We start from the raw sequence: 13,914 nt of genomic DNA, 5'->3' as shown, positions 1-13,914 counted from the left end.
ACTATGACTCCAAGACGATCTCAGATGAATGAGTGTTATATATGGACCGTCTTCGTCGCGTCGAGCTAACCAATTTTAATATGCAAAGCATCTCAATCTGAGGTCATATGCAAAAATTAGAGCTGATGCACTCCGGACCGACTATGAGTAAAAAATAGCCCGGGACATCACACACCCGTGTGGGTGATGACTGATGGTTCGCACCAGCTACCTCGGCCCTCAAGATGCTCTTCAATTAAAAAATGTTCAACATGAAAATTATTCGCCTCGTTGAAATAGTTAAATTTGCTTTTGGGCTCATCTTCATCTAAGGTCGTTTATGGACTGTGGGTCCCAAAAACCTAATTGTTATCTCGGACTTACCTAAATCTGAGTTCGTTTAATTTTGAAAAGATTTAGACGGGATTGAAAGTCATTCTCTTGTATGGGAAGTCCAACCGCCTCATAAATAAATATAAAATAGATGAGAGGTGACGGTCGATCGAACAATACACAATCGCGAAACCCATCTACTTTTTAACCTAGTTTTACATCTCTTCATTTTTTTCTCTCTCGTTCTTTGTGTTGAAGGGCAGCGATCATGGAGGCTCTAGGGCGGGCGAACCGAACTAGAGAAATACATAGCCGCCGCTTGTCCAGACAGGGCCCCTTCTGGGCGTGTGGGGTTTCGTGTCCTCAAAAGTTCTCGCCGGCCATCCTGCATATCGCGCTTCCGGCGAGGCTCCTTCGACATGAGATGTGGTGCACCGACGTTGAAGGTACACGGTGACGTATTCGTGTGCGAACAAGAACTTAGATGTGCAATATTTAATTATGGCATATATGTGCTTTAGCAAAACGTAGTCATTTAGTAGCAGTCTAGTAGACTAGCCTTTTAGTAGAGTAAGAGCATCTACAACTGGGCACCTCAAACCCCCCTCACACACCCGGTCGTACAGCCTGGTCTGTGACCGGTCAGAAATATCTGACCCAGACGGACGCCTCAAACCGGCCTCAAACGTCCGGACTGACTGGCACCCCCATATCCAGCCCAAATATGGGGCGGATATGGGGAGGCCCGGGCGCGTCCGCCATGGCGGACCCGACCCACGCTGGCCCAACTGACCCCACATATATTCGTCCCCATCCTCTCCCGGGACCAAAACCTAGCCACTTCATTCCACCCCCCTTCACTCCACTGCGCCACCCAAGCTCCCGTCCCGCGATCTCTGGCCTTCTCTGGCATGGCGGGTAGCAGATCTGACTCTGACCAGTCCGGATCCATCGACTGGGGTATCGTCCCGTGCGGGTTGGAGGAGGCACTGGCCGTCCGCGTTACACTCTGCCACTCTCGGGAGGACAGCACCCGACCGACAACGGTTCTATCTGACGCAAGTCCATGGTGTCGGCGCATCGGGCACTCGGATCCTCCAGGGCTGGATCATCACGGTCCTTCTGGGAGCCTTTCAATCTCCCTTTCCCCATCATGGGTCCGTCAGAATATGAGTGCTACCGGGACCGGTGTGCCCACCGTTGGAAGGAGAGGATGAGGGCGGCCGAGGCCCACCTCGCTGCCAACATGACGGAGGTGGAAACGGGTGATGTGGCGGCGCGGGCGACCAGAGAGGAGGAAGCCATCCGCGCCCGTATTGTAAATAAGCAGCAGCAGAGGAAAACGTGCACCCTCGCCCGAGTGCAGAATCGGGCGGTCCGTGCCATGGCCGGACTGCCCCCCAAGGAGGAGAATGACGACAGCGACGGGTTGGACAGCTTCGGCGACGAACAGATCCGGCTCGATCCCTACTGCATCTTCGACCGCTACTTCCACGAGAAGGGCGGCAAGGGCACCGGAAATGGCAAACGCAGCCGTGGATGATCTTCTCCATAGTTAGCATGTATAGGTTAAACATGTCAAATTTTGGTAGTCCCATGGCATATTTTGATGTAGTAGTCGGAAGATGTGTGTAATGTATCGTTTGCATAGTTGCATCAGTTTGTATGGATTTAAGGTATATTAATTGGTGTCCGGTTGTGAGAAGCGAAATTTAAGATGTGACCGGGCAGTGCGAGCGGACATTTCCTAAACGCGTCCGCGGACGTTTCAGGTACGGATTTGCGTAGTCCGGCTCTAAGATAACATCGTGGAGTCAGCATCCGCGTAAACCGTGGACGTGCCACGGCCGGCGGCACACGCTGCCCTGCCAGGCGCATAGCGTATAGAGCTGGTTTGGGGCGTCCGGCGGCCGTAGATGCTCTAAGGTAACGTCGTGGAGTCAGCATCCGCTTCAAGCCTCGACCTGCCACAGCCGGCGGCGCAGACATGATGACTGTATATATAGTTACACGAGCCTTCAAACCCAAAACTCTCACGCCAAAACGCACAAAAGAGCCTTCAAGTTGCACAGTGTCATCGATCGATCTCACCGTATCAAGCTAGCATAGGGCAGCGGAGCGATCATGATCACGGGCTCGGCGGTGTACCAAGTGGTGGAGGCGATGGCGCCGCTGTACACGGCGGCGGCGCTGGGCTACGCGTCGGTGCGGTGGCTCAAGGCCTTCTCCGAGGAGCAGTGCGCGGGGATCAACCGCTTCGTCGCCACCTACGCCATGCCGGCGCTCATCTTCGACATGGTCTCCACCAACGATCCCTACGCCATGAACGGCCGCCTCGTGGCCGCCGACACGCTGCAGAAAGGGGTCATGCTGCTCGGCCTCGTGGCGTGGGCGGCGTGGTCATCCCCCCGCCGCCGCGACACATCTGCCGGCAACGGCAAGGTTGCGGCCTCGCCGCTGCAGTGGGTGATCACCGCCTTCTCCATGGCGCAGCTGCCCAGCACCATCGTCATGGGCGTGCCGCTCCTCGGCGCCCTGTACGGACCCACGTCCAAGGACCTCATGAAACAGATCGTCGTGATGCAGCTCTGCGTCTGGTACAACGTCGTCATCTTCATGTACGAGTACATGGCGGCGAAGGATGGCAGCACCAAGGTCGGCCCCGCCCCAGCGTCGCCGGAGAACGTTGAAAGCACGGAGGTCCAGGCGGCACAACAAGGCATGGCCGCGGCCAGCCAGACAACGTCGACCGCGGTCGTGGGAGAGGCGAGTCCGACTCATGGTGCAGATGCCGAGGTCGCGGAGGCAGAGGATGTCGCGTTGCCGCCACCTCCATCGATGAGCCATGTCGCTTTTGTGACAGGGAAAAAGGTTCTCAAGATCCCAAACACATATGCTACCTTCCTTGGCCTCTTTTGGGCTCTAATCGCATTCAAGTAAGTCCCTTCCTTTCAGAGTTCATTCATACTCCACTTGGCAGTAGTTTAGCGCGGTGCGTCAGCGGGAAATGGTTTCCATCATCTTCAAAAGTGCCCTGAAGATAGATTGATCAGGAAACTAAGAAATTTAATTAGGGGGGGTTACAAGCATAGCAATGAGAGGACATCTCTCGCGATCGCATCGCCCCCGCGGGCGACCGGTCGCGCCCCGATTCTCCTTCCGCCAGCTTCCTCTCCCTCTCTCCCCCTCCCGCAGGGCGCCGAGGGGTGCTCCCTAGGCGGCGGCGGTCCGGCGTGGTGGCGGGGATTCCTGGCGCGGCGCGGGAGATCGGCTGGACGGCGGTGTCGCCGTTGGTGGCGGGGTGGCGCGGCGGCGCGGCCAGGCGGCGCCCGCTCGGCCCAGATCTGGGCCCTTCGGGCCCCATCTGGGTCTGGGCGGGCCGACAGCAGGGCGGGTCGGTGGCGTGGCTTCCAGGAGGCGGGGAAGCGGCGATGGGCGTTGGGGTGCTGGCGCCGACCTGCTGCAGCGCGGCCGGCGGGGCTTAGCGGGCTCGATTTGGGCCTGGCCGGGCCGGGGGTGGCCCGGTATGCCCTGCTGCTGCGTCCGGACGGCGACCGCAGATGGAATTGTTTAGCGTGTATCACAAAAATATTCAATATTTATTTAAATATTGTTCGGTGTATATTAGAAAAATGTTTAATATGAATTTAAATATTTGTTCAGCGTATAAAGCAAAACTGTTCGGTGTGTATTTTAAAATTGTACATCAGATGGAATTTCCAAAATTTTGTCCATATGTTCAATAATTTTTCACGTTTTAAAAGTTTGTTTCAATTTCGAAAAAAATTCACAATTTTCAAACATTATTCAAATTTTTTAAGGAAATTTGTTCACATTTTTTCGAATAAATATTGGAAAATTTGAAAAATAATGGATTTGTCGGTGTACATAGTTCTTTAACTGTACCGTCACATTTTAGCCATAACTGTTCGCTTGCTCCAGTGGCTCGCAGTTCACACAAGGACTATAGTATACTTGTAGGATGCCTCCGAGATGGTCATGGTGGACACATGGGCAACTGTTTGGGCTGCTTAAGTGCTCGTTTCTTTGATACCTGCAAACGGCCGCACATCCCTCCCTCCCTGCTGGGCCGGTCCATTTCGTTGGTTTTTTTCTTTTAAAACCATGCAAAAAAGTCACGCGCGTGATGATTCGAACTTGCGACCACCTTTTCTATCCAAAATGCACTAGCCACTCACCATAACTCACTTGTTATGGCTGCTGATATCTTTTTCCTCTTTTCTTTTGTGTTTTCTTTAATCTTCTTTTCCTTTTCTTTCACTTGTTTTTAAAAATGCATGGACCATTTCAAATTCAATGATTTGTTTTTTTTGTCAAAATCAATGAATTTTTTTTCTAATTCGATGAGCTTGTTTCAAAACCAATGATTTTTTGTATTTGTGAACTTTTTTTGACAACTCGTGAAATTTTTTGAATTCACGATTAAATTTTTCAGCATCAAAATGGTGAATTCATTTTTCAAAATCGGTGATTTTTTTTAAAAAAATTGATGATATTTCTTGAATTTTCTGAACTTTTCTGCAAAATTGATGAACTTTTCAAATTCATGTTTTTATTAAAATTTGATGATTTATTTTTTCAAACTCTTGAAGTTTTTCAAAATTCAATGAAACTTTTTTCGAAACCGGTGAACTTTTTTCAAATTCCATTAATCTTTTGAAAATTTTGAACTTCTTTTCCATGCTGGTGAACTTTTTTATTGCAAATGTATGATCTTTTTCAAATGTTTTATATGGGTACAAAATATATGTTAATGTTGTCCTAAAAGAAGTACTCCATCCGTCCCAAATAAGTGTCTCAAGCTTAGTACGGAGGGAGTATTAAATATCACTGTTTTTTGGTGGTTATGGCGTTGAGTCTTTGGGTGACGACGTTGGCATGCGGGTTCGAATCCCACGTGTCCCATATTGACGCTGAAAATATATTTTTTTCTTCGCGTATGTTTTCAAGGAGGTTACGGGCCGGCCCACTAGGTGCCGCCAACGAGCGCCTGGAGCGCCAAGCGGCTCTGAATGGGCCAAATAGGAGGTCCCTTTAGTTATTTTTTTAGGGGACGGTCCCTTTAGTTAGTATACTACTGCATCGATAAGTATTATTTTTGGGTTAGTTACTCTAAGTAGCTATTTTCAATGACCATTAGCCCATATTAATATAATAGTGCTAATATATGGCCTGCCGGAGATTGAGGAGGCTCAATCAATGGGAGGCCTCCTACCTAGCTCTTTCCAATTTCTTCTGTTGCTTGGTCTGCTAGGCAAAAACCATGCCGACATTTTATTATATTTTGAAAAAAAAAACATCAACATTTACCATTGACCGCTGAACAACGACCATAGACTTTTCAAAAAAGTGGATGGATTTGAATTCTTATGAGATAGGTTCGCGAATTTCGAAAAAATCATGTATTGCAAAAAGTTCAAATTTAAAACTATATGTATTCTTAAAAATTTCGTGAATTTGTGAAAATTTCACTATGTTTTTTTAAAGAAACACAGAATTTAAATAAACATCACAATTATTTAGGAATAATCACAAATTCGAAAAAGTTAACCAATACAAAAAACAAATAATGGATTTGAAAGCAGATCATCAATATTCATTTTTTATGAATTTGGAAAGTTCATGGATTTCAAAAAGTGCATGGATTTGAATTCTTTTGAAAAAGATTCATTAATTTCAAAAACAAATCATGAACTTCAAAAGGTTCAAATTTAAAACTCCAAGTGTTCGTAAAAATTTTACGAATTTGAAAAAAGTTCACAAATTTCTGTATAAAAAACATAAAAAATCACAAGTCTTTAAAAGTAACAATAAATTTATAAAAATAATCACAAATTAATAAGAGTTTACAAATTCAAAAACGAGTCACGGATTTTAAAAAGTTCATTGAAGAAAAAATGATGAATTGCACAAAAATTTCACGGATTTCAAAAAATATTGATTTTGATAAAAGTTCATAAATCTAAAACAGTTTATGAATAAAAAAAAGTTCACAGATTTTTCAAAGATTGTGGATTTTGAAAAATGACATCTAATCGGAAACAAAAGTTTGCAAATTTCAAAATTTTCATGGATTTTGCAAAAAAGTTCTTAAATTTTGAAAAGTGTTCATGTATTTGCAAAAAATCATGAATCCCCAGAAAAGCTCACGGATGTGAATTATTTAGCGAATTTAATAAAAAGGTCATGATTTTTTTAAAAAAGTTGCGGATTTTAAAAGGAAAAGGAAATCTCAAAAGAAAGAGAAAGAGAAAAGGAAAAAAAGCTGAAGAAAACCGGCCAACAAAACAAAAAATTAAGGAATCAAACAGGGAAACCGCGATGTTTTTTAGCTGTATATTTGAAGAAGAAGAAGAAGAAGAAGAACAACAACAACAAAGAAGTAAACTAAGCACAACAGTTAAGGTGCCCACTTGGTTACTGCGGTTTGTACTAAGGTGAAGTGGGTGTGCCCTGGTTGGCAAAACAGACTATAACCAGCGCTTAAGGCGCGGAATGTGATCGGGGGTTCATTGAGAGGGGTGTTAACCCCTGCGGCCCTGCCCCCCTCCCCCCTCCCCGGGCCGCCACCGCGTGTTCGCCCTTGATTTCAAGATGGAGACCGTGTGTGCTACATGTGACAAAGAAGATAAGTTTGGGGAGGCAAAGAGGCCAACCAAGAGAGGGGGTATTCTTTCTCACGTTTGAGTATTTCACTGGCAACTAAATCTTTCTTTCCCTTCAACCGATTCTCGTGTAGCCCCGAGTTCGAAGATGGTGGAGCTGTGGTGAGCGCCAATGAGGCTTCGATAATGTGCGACTTGGAGCGTGTGGAGGGGGGTCCGAGGGCTAATTGGGTGAGTGAGGGGGTGGGCTCGCCGCAGAAATTCCGGTGCCTCGAGAGGTTTAGGTATATGGCCACGGAGAGGACAAGGTGCCAAGGCACGTGTGATAGCACCACAGTCTGTTTGTCATGGGAGGTTTGAGGAACACGATGAATAGACATGTGAGGAAGAAGAAAGTCATCCAGCCGTTTAGGTCACATCCAATGGCTAAGAGAAATCGACTGCCACACAAAAACAACATGCGCCAGATAGATAGGCGGCCACATTCATTTTTCTGCTTTTGATCGATTTTGTTTGTGTTTTTTATGTAACGACGCACAAGTTGCTACATGTTATATTGTTATGCACAAATTAAGTCATATGATCAGGAGAAAACCGATTGCTTGTAGAGGATATCGGGCTAGCATAGAAATCAAAATTTCGATTGCTAGCTCTTAATAAATGTAAGGATCTCACTTCTCTAATTCAACTCGATCTAAGGTTTGAGAGAGAGAAAGGGGAAAAGTTTGCTGATCCACCCAGCCACCCACACAACAATTCGAATTACAACGAGCTAGCTACCCAGCCCTGGCCGAAGCCACCAACTTCCTGTCCAAGTCTGATGAAAAAAGAAGAAGAGCTATTTAAAAAAGGAAGTCGTTACACCCTTACCAAGCCCAGTTCAGACTTGCAAGCCACTGGGAAAGTCTACGTACGCGAGTGGGCCAACCTGAAGGCCCACGAGTTGAATCACAGTCTTCCCGCCTTTGCCGTTGACTGAACTTGATAGTTAGCTCTGCATTACGCTCAGTGAGGGTGCTGGCATAATACTATGCATGTCAGTATGCAAAAAAATATCATCAATTAACACTACTATACCGTGGTCATTATTTGAGCAAGTTATGTTTTGAGAAAGGCGTGCCTGAGCCACAATTATTTTTTTGTAGGAATGGCGTTGATGTTGGGTTTGCTGATTGATCAACTCACTTTCAATCTAAAACTTAAGAACTATTTAAATGTTTTTGGATATTTAACCTTTCATTTCTCTCCTGTGATGTATTCACTTTTAAAATATAGATAGATGTAAATATATACAATTTCTCCTCATCCGTTAATTGCCGCAATGCGGCCATGGCTACTTATTTTCGCAGGTGTAGAATCAAGATGCCGAAAATCATCGTTGACTCTTTGTTCACCATACAGACAACAACAGTTGGCCTAAGCATGTTTTCATCAGGTTCGTCAATCCCTTGCTTAGATATGGATTTCAATGACCCGTGTATTTATCATCATGTCCACCCTTTGTTAACAAAAATCCGTATTTCAGGGACGTTCATGGCGCGACAGCCACGGTTTATTCCATGCGGCTATGCGATCGCTTTGGTTTCAATGATCCTCAAGTTTCTGATAGGCCCGATGGCGATGCTGCTCGCGTCATTCGCTATTGGCATGCAGGGTACCCTATTGCGCATTGCAGTTATACAGGTGAGGACATCACCCTGTCATGCTATTTTTCTTCTTCTATTTTCCCCGATAAATAGAGTTTATTAATATCTAGACAATAAGACAATTTTTCTTTATGCAACGTGGAAGATATGACCTAGACATTTCACATCTTAGGATAATGCCTTCAATAAGGATCATCATGTCAACACCGATGTGCTAGATAGAAAGCTAAACATACAATTTTCACATGAAGCAACACCGTCAACCTCCTTAAAGTCATGTACCACCGTACCAACTTGCCGAGCCAATATTAACAAAAAGGACTAAGGCCATTACATTCCAATCATTGAGAGAACCAAAGTCTTCTTCCTCCTCCGTTGACATACCTCACAACCTTAAACAGACCTAACACAAAGAATGCTTATATACTGGCTTAGAGATTCTCTTGTGCAAATTTGGCCTTCCATTTATCTGTGGATACGTACGGACTTTGGACAGCTTCGTGTGTGTTCACTCCTCTTCCCCTTTTGTCCGAGTACACGATGGCACTCCCCAAGATTGCCTTCCCCCGCCATTTCTGGTATTTCATAGAACACTTTGTGCACATCAGCAGCCTAGCACGCAGAGGACACACCAGAGCACGCACGTGCACACACATGCACCCACGTGCGCGCACGCGCGGCCACGCACGCACACATGCTGAGGAGAACATGCACACAAATAGAGCACACACACACACACACTGAGGAGAGAATGTACACGACTAGGAAGGAGCCTCCTCCTGCAGCAGGCAAACATGCAACAAAGCGCCTCCTCCAACAGCATGCTAACACGCAGCAAACACGTGACTGAAGCACACACATGCAAGAAACACGCGATCGGAGCACGCAATGCTATGGGCGCGGCCAACTCTCCCTCCAGCGTGACACCGTGGGGTAGTCGATGCGCCCACGACCGACGCTCCCTCCCACATGACATCGTGGATGAGGTGGCACTCCTTTTGCGCGACACGGGCGCCCTTTCACAGGACACATGCACGCCACATCACCATGTTGAGTTGCGTGAGTGGCCTCGCTCAGGAAGGGTGTGTGTCGTCTGGGAGGAGTGAGTCTAGTGTGCTCTTGACAGGGCCTCTCTTCTCCGCTTGCCTAGGTGGAAGCAGCTCAAGGCCCGCAGACCGAGAGGCTTTGCACAAACTCCGATGGCAGTCCTGTGTGGAGTCGGACACAATGGGGAGAGGGAAAGAGAGAAAGGAGAGACAGACGGAGAAGAGGAAAGGGTGACTGCATATGGGGCTTAAGTGGGCTAGGTAGAATTTAGGTTGTCGTGGCGGGTGTGTCTGAACGGCCCATATGGGCTGGGTTTGGAGGCTGTCGGACAGTCCAAACATTTATGGGTGGAGTTTCAGGTCCCCGTTGAAGAGGCTTTTATTGTTCGGGCTGTCCACCCGAACATATGGGGAGGATTTAGGGACCTCAACCAGAGATGCTCTTATGCATCCTATCTGGAAAGATGCAAAAAAGCTTCCTATTTGGACTACTCAGAGAGTGTCCGATCACCACTGCAATCTGTTGGGACCCATATTTTTGTCCGATCACTGTTTCAGTCTGTTGGAACCCACATTTCGTGAATCTTGTTAGTGTCTAAGTACACGATAGAAGGAGCGAATATGATAGCCAATCAAGAAATTGGACAGTTATAGCACAGATTGTATTGGACTATAAAGGGAATTAGTTGTGTACACACAAAATGTTTATCCTTGTTTAATTATTGCTCATGATATATATAGGAAAATCCTGTTTTCTAACCAAGGTTTCTCACGCGCTGCACACAGGCGGCACTCCCTTTGTCCGTGATTTCATTTGTGTATGCTAAAGAGTACAAGGTCCATGCAGATATCATGAGCACTGGGTTTGTTTCTTTACCCCAGATATCCTTTCCTCATTTATATGATTTTCATCTGAGCAACTGCATTTGGTTTTGTGCTTTCTAGGGTAATCCTCGGGATATTTATCTTGCTTCCTGTCACCATTGTGTACTACATTCTATTGGAGCTGTGATCGAGGTATCAAGATCGATGTGACCAAAGCATGAATGTGTTGTACATAGAAGGCATGCCATACACCACATTTGAAGAGATCAAATGGATTAATTGCGTGACATGGTGGACCGGAAGCACTACAAAAAAATACACTTCCATGATGATACGTGTTTGTCACAGTAGGTCGTGTTTTCTGTCATGCATGTACATCCATGACAAATTTATGACAGAATCAAGATAGTCATACCTGTGCTGTCGTAGAAGTGTTCCATCACATTACCAAAATTATCATCACGGAAGTGTTCACTTTCATGACGATAAATCGCGCGTCACAGAAGTGCTTTCGTTAAGGGTGACCGACACGTGGCATCCACCGTAACGGAACGCCGTTAAGCTATCGGGGCGGGTTTTGGATTCGATAACCCGTTAACAGCCCCGACCAATGGGGATTTTCCACATGTAAAATCATCATTGGCTGGAGGAAACACGTGTCGGCTCATCGCTAGGACAGATGCCATCCACTCATTGGACAGAAGGCGCCTATGATACGTCGATATGTGACACAACCCAACAGAGGCCCATTCCTGTGAAAAGGCCGGCCCGTTTGACTTGGTCAAAAGGCAGCGGGCCGACCCATGGAAAGCCTATTAACGGCATGTTCGCATATAGCCCATTTACAGCGCGCTAACCCAAGGCCCGTTATGCCCTATTCGAATTAGGCCCAGAAGCGTCATCTGGGCCATCCAATATGATTCCAGCCTGTTTTCACTTCTGGCCCAGGTATGGCCCATGACGTCTTTCGGCCCATATGAGGCCCTACGTAACTCTTGGCCTATTAATGGCCCGTGGTGAAACTGGCCCGTAATGAATAGTGTATCACTTTACACCCATTAACGGCCCGTGGTGAAACTGGCCCGTAAAGAACAGTGTATAACTTTATACGCATTAACGGCCCGTTATTACGGTGGGCCGTTACCAGCCCATGTTATCTTTCGGCCTTCTCAGAGGCCATTTATTCTTGGGCTCATTTCTAGCATTCGTTTACTTATGGCCCGTTACTATCATTTTCTGTTTGTGGGCCAAATTCAGCCCGTGGTTACAGTCGGCCCGTTTGTGGTCCGTTAATATGTTGGGCCATTTTCATAGCGTCATCAAATACAGCCTATTAACGATGGCCTGTTATGGTCGGCCCATGAACGGAGGATTCCGACTCTAGCCCATTTACTGCCTGAATGCGGTCTGTTTGGCCCATGTTTGGCCAATATATCATACGGCCCGTATAAGGCCCATTGATGATACGACCCATAGAAGGCCCATTGTTTCTATGGCCCGTAGAAGGCCCACTACTTCTACGGTCCATAGAAGGCCCACTGCTTCTACGGCCCATAGAAGGCCCACTGTTTCTACGGCCCGTAGGAGGCGCAATGTCACTACAGTAAATATTAGCCCATGGTTATTATGGCCTAGTTTTTAAAAAATAGGTTATTGCAGCCACTAGCAAACCGCAGAAAAAGAACTGCACTGACTACAAGCAAACAAATAAACAAGACAACAAGGAAATAAATAAGCAAGCAACTTACACTAGGCTATCACGGCTATTACACATATTACATTCACTGGGCATCAAAGTTCACCACCAGTGCAAATATAGGGAACACAGCAGCATATAAACGCCGCAGCAAAACGAGTATAGAACTGAAACCACTTCAGAAGAGCTCAAGAAACAATATCCTTGGTACCCACAATGCTAGCAAGATGCTTAGCAAGCTTATTAACATTCTCTTGTTTGGCGCTTAAATCCTCCAGCGCTTGCTGTTGCACCAGAAAGTATGCATCTGAATTCTACAGGGACTTCCTCAGTCCTTCGGCTTCCTGTCGCATAACATCTGATCGATGTCTTTCAACTTGAAGTTGAGACTCAAGAAGCCGAATTGATTCAGGCAAAGAGTTCGAAGAGCTGGTGCCAGCAGTGGTAGCCAGTAACTCGAACACTACATCAAGACAGGACTTTGGGGTTGTCTCAGTGTCTTCAATATAGTTTTTATCAGCTTTCTCGGAGACCAACAGGGATGTCTCACTATCTTGAACCTTATCTACACTACTTCCTTTACCATTGCATAATAGGGTACTCTTCTCCAATATTTTATCCGTGTTTTAAAAGAGAAACAAACAAACACATCTCAGGTTTACAATGTAGTATATGAAACTCATTTTGGTAAACCAGTTCAGAAGTAAGGTGGACAGGATAACAGCATGAAACAAACATATATCTATGTAGTATGGTCAATGTATGGTCTATATCATTCTAGTTTATGTTGCCCAATCAAGATAGATACAGTTTAAATCATATCTATTTAAGACAAAGCAGCATAGACAGAATATAAGTGTGGGAAACTACACAGCAATAACAACACTTGTAATGTGCATGGCATGAGAACATAACTGTTTATTCAATTGAAACTGAAATCAATATAGAGCAAGTTACAACAGCAAACAGCCAAACACGTTGAAGAAACAGGTTTAAAACATACCTGTTGCGCCATTGGAGTTTCAATTACATCCTTCAAATTTGAAATTAGTTGGTATCAGTAAATACAGTGATGCAAGAGCAAAGTAGTATGAACCATAGCTACGGAACCTGACCTGAGAACAATTCTTCTTCTGCTTTAAGCATTGACTTCGGGTTCGGAGTGATGGTCCTCGTGATTTGGGCACTGCAGTTGCCTTACTAACTGCTCGTGTTTGGGTGCTCTGTGGTGGATACGATGCTGTGTCAACGGGAACTGGGTGTCTATCTGCTGGGGTTGGGGTTAGAAGGGGTCTAGCTGGTTCTCTGTCCAACAGGGTAGGGGTACAATCTGCATGAGTGTGGGTTATATGTGGTGGGGCTGGTTCTTGGGCAAGTACAATCGTGGTTCTATCTGCATCGACAGGTAGCACGATCTTTTCTGAAGACCATGTTTTTACTCCCACGGATACTGCCATCACTCCCTCCAATTGAAATGGCTGATAAACAAGAAAAGTAATTGAATGTACAGACATTGTAAGATAGACAGGTGCAATGGATAGTAGGGAAGAAAACAGGGCATGAAATAATTCACATTTATGTTGTCTAAGCAAACAGAATAGCAGGACATAATTTCACATATATGATGGCTAATTAAACAGGATAGCATGACACAATTTCACATGTATGATGGCTAACTAAACAGGATAGAATGACATACTTCAAAATATGATGACTATGTAAACAGGATGACATGATATAACTATACGATGTGTCTATTAAAG

General features: G+C 45.8%; 1 protein-coding gene across 1 annotated transcript; it reads left to right on the top strand.

Annotated features, from left to right (window-relative positions):
- Nucleotides 1–2,436: 2,436 nt before the first annotated feature.
- LOC119336274 (probable auxin efflux carrier component 9) lies at nucleotides 2,437–10,797 on the top strand. The gene is made up of 5 exons (XM_037608271.1): nucleotides 2,437–3,248; nucleotides 8,288–8,373; nucleotides 8,464–8,621; nucleotides 10,417–10,493; nucleotides 10,576–10,797. The coding sequence occupies exons 1-5, from the start codon at nucleotides 2,437–2,439 to the stop codon at nucleotides 10,640–10,642; spliced, it is 1,200 nt and encodes a 399-aa protein (XP_037464168.1). The 3' UTR covers nucleotides 10,643–10,797.
- Nucleotides 10,798–13,914: the final 3,117 nt, after the last annotated feature.

The sequence above is a fragment of the Triticum dicoccoides genome, chromosome 7B (assembly GCF_002162155.2).
Source record: "Triticum dicoccoides isolate Atlit2015 ecotype Zavitan chromosome 7B, WEW_v2.0, whole genome shotgun sequence".
NCBI classification, from domain to species: domain Eukaryota; kingdom Viridiplantae; phylum Streptophyta; class Magnoliopsida; order Poales; family Poaceae; genus Triticum; species Triticum dicoccoides.
This window is presented reverse-complemented; position numbering and strand designations above follow the sequence as displayed.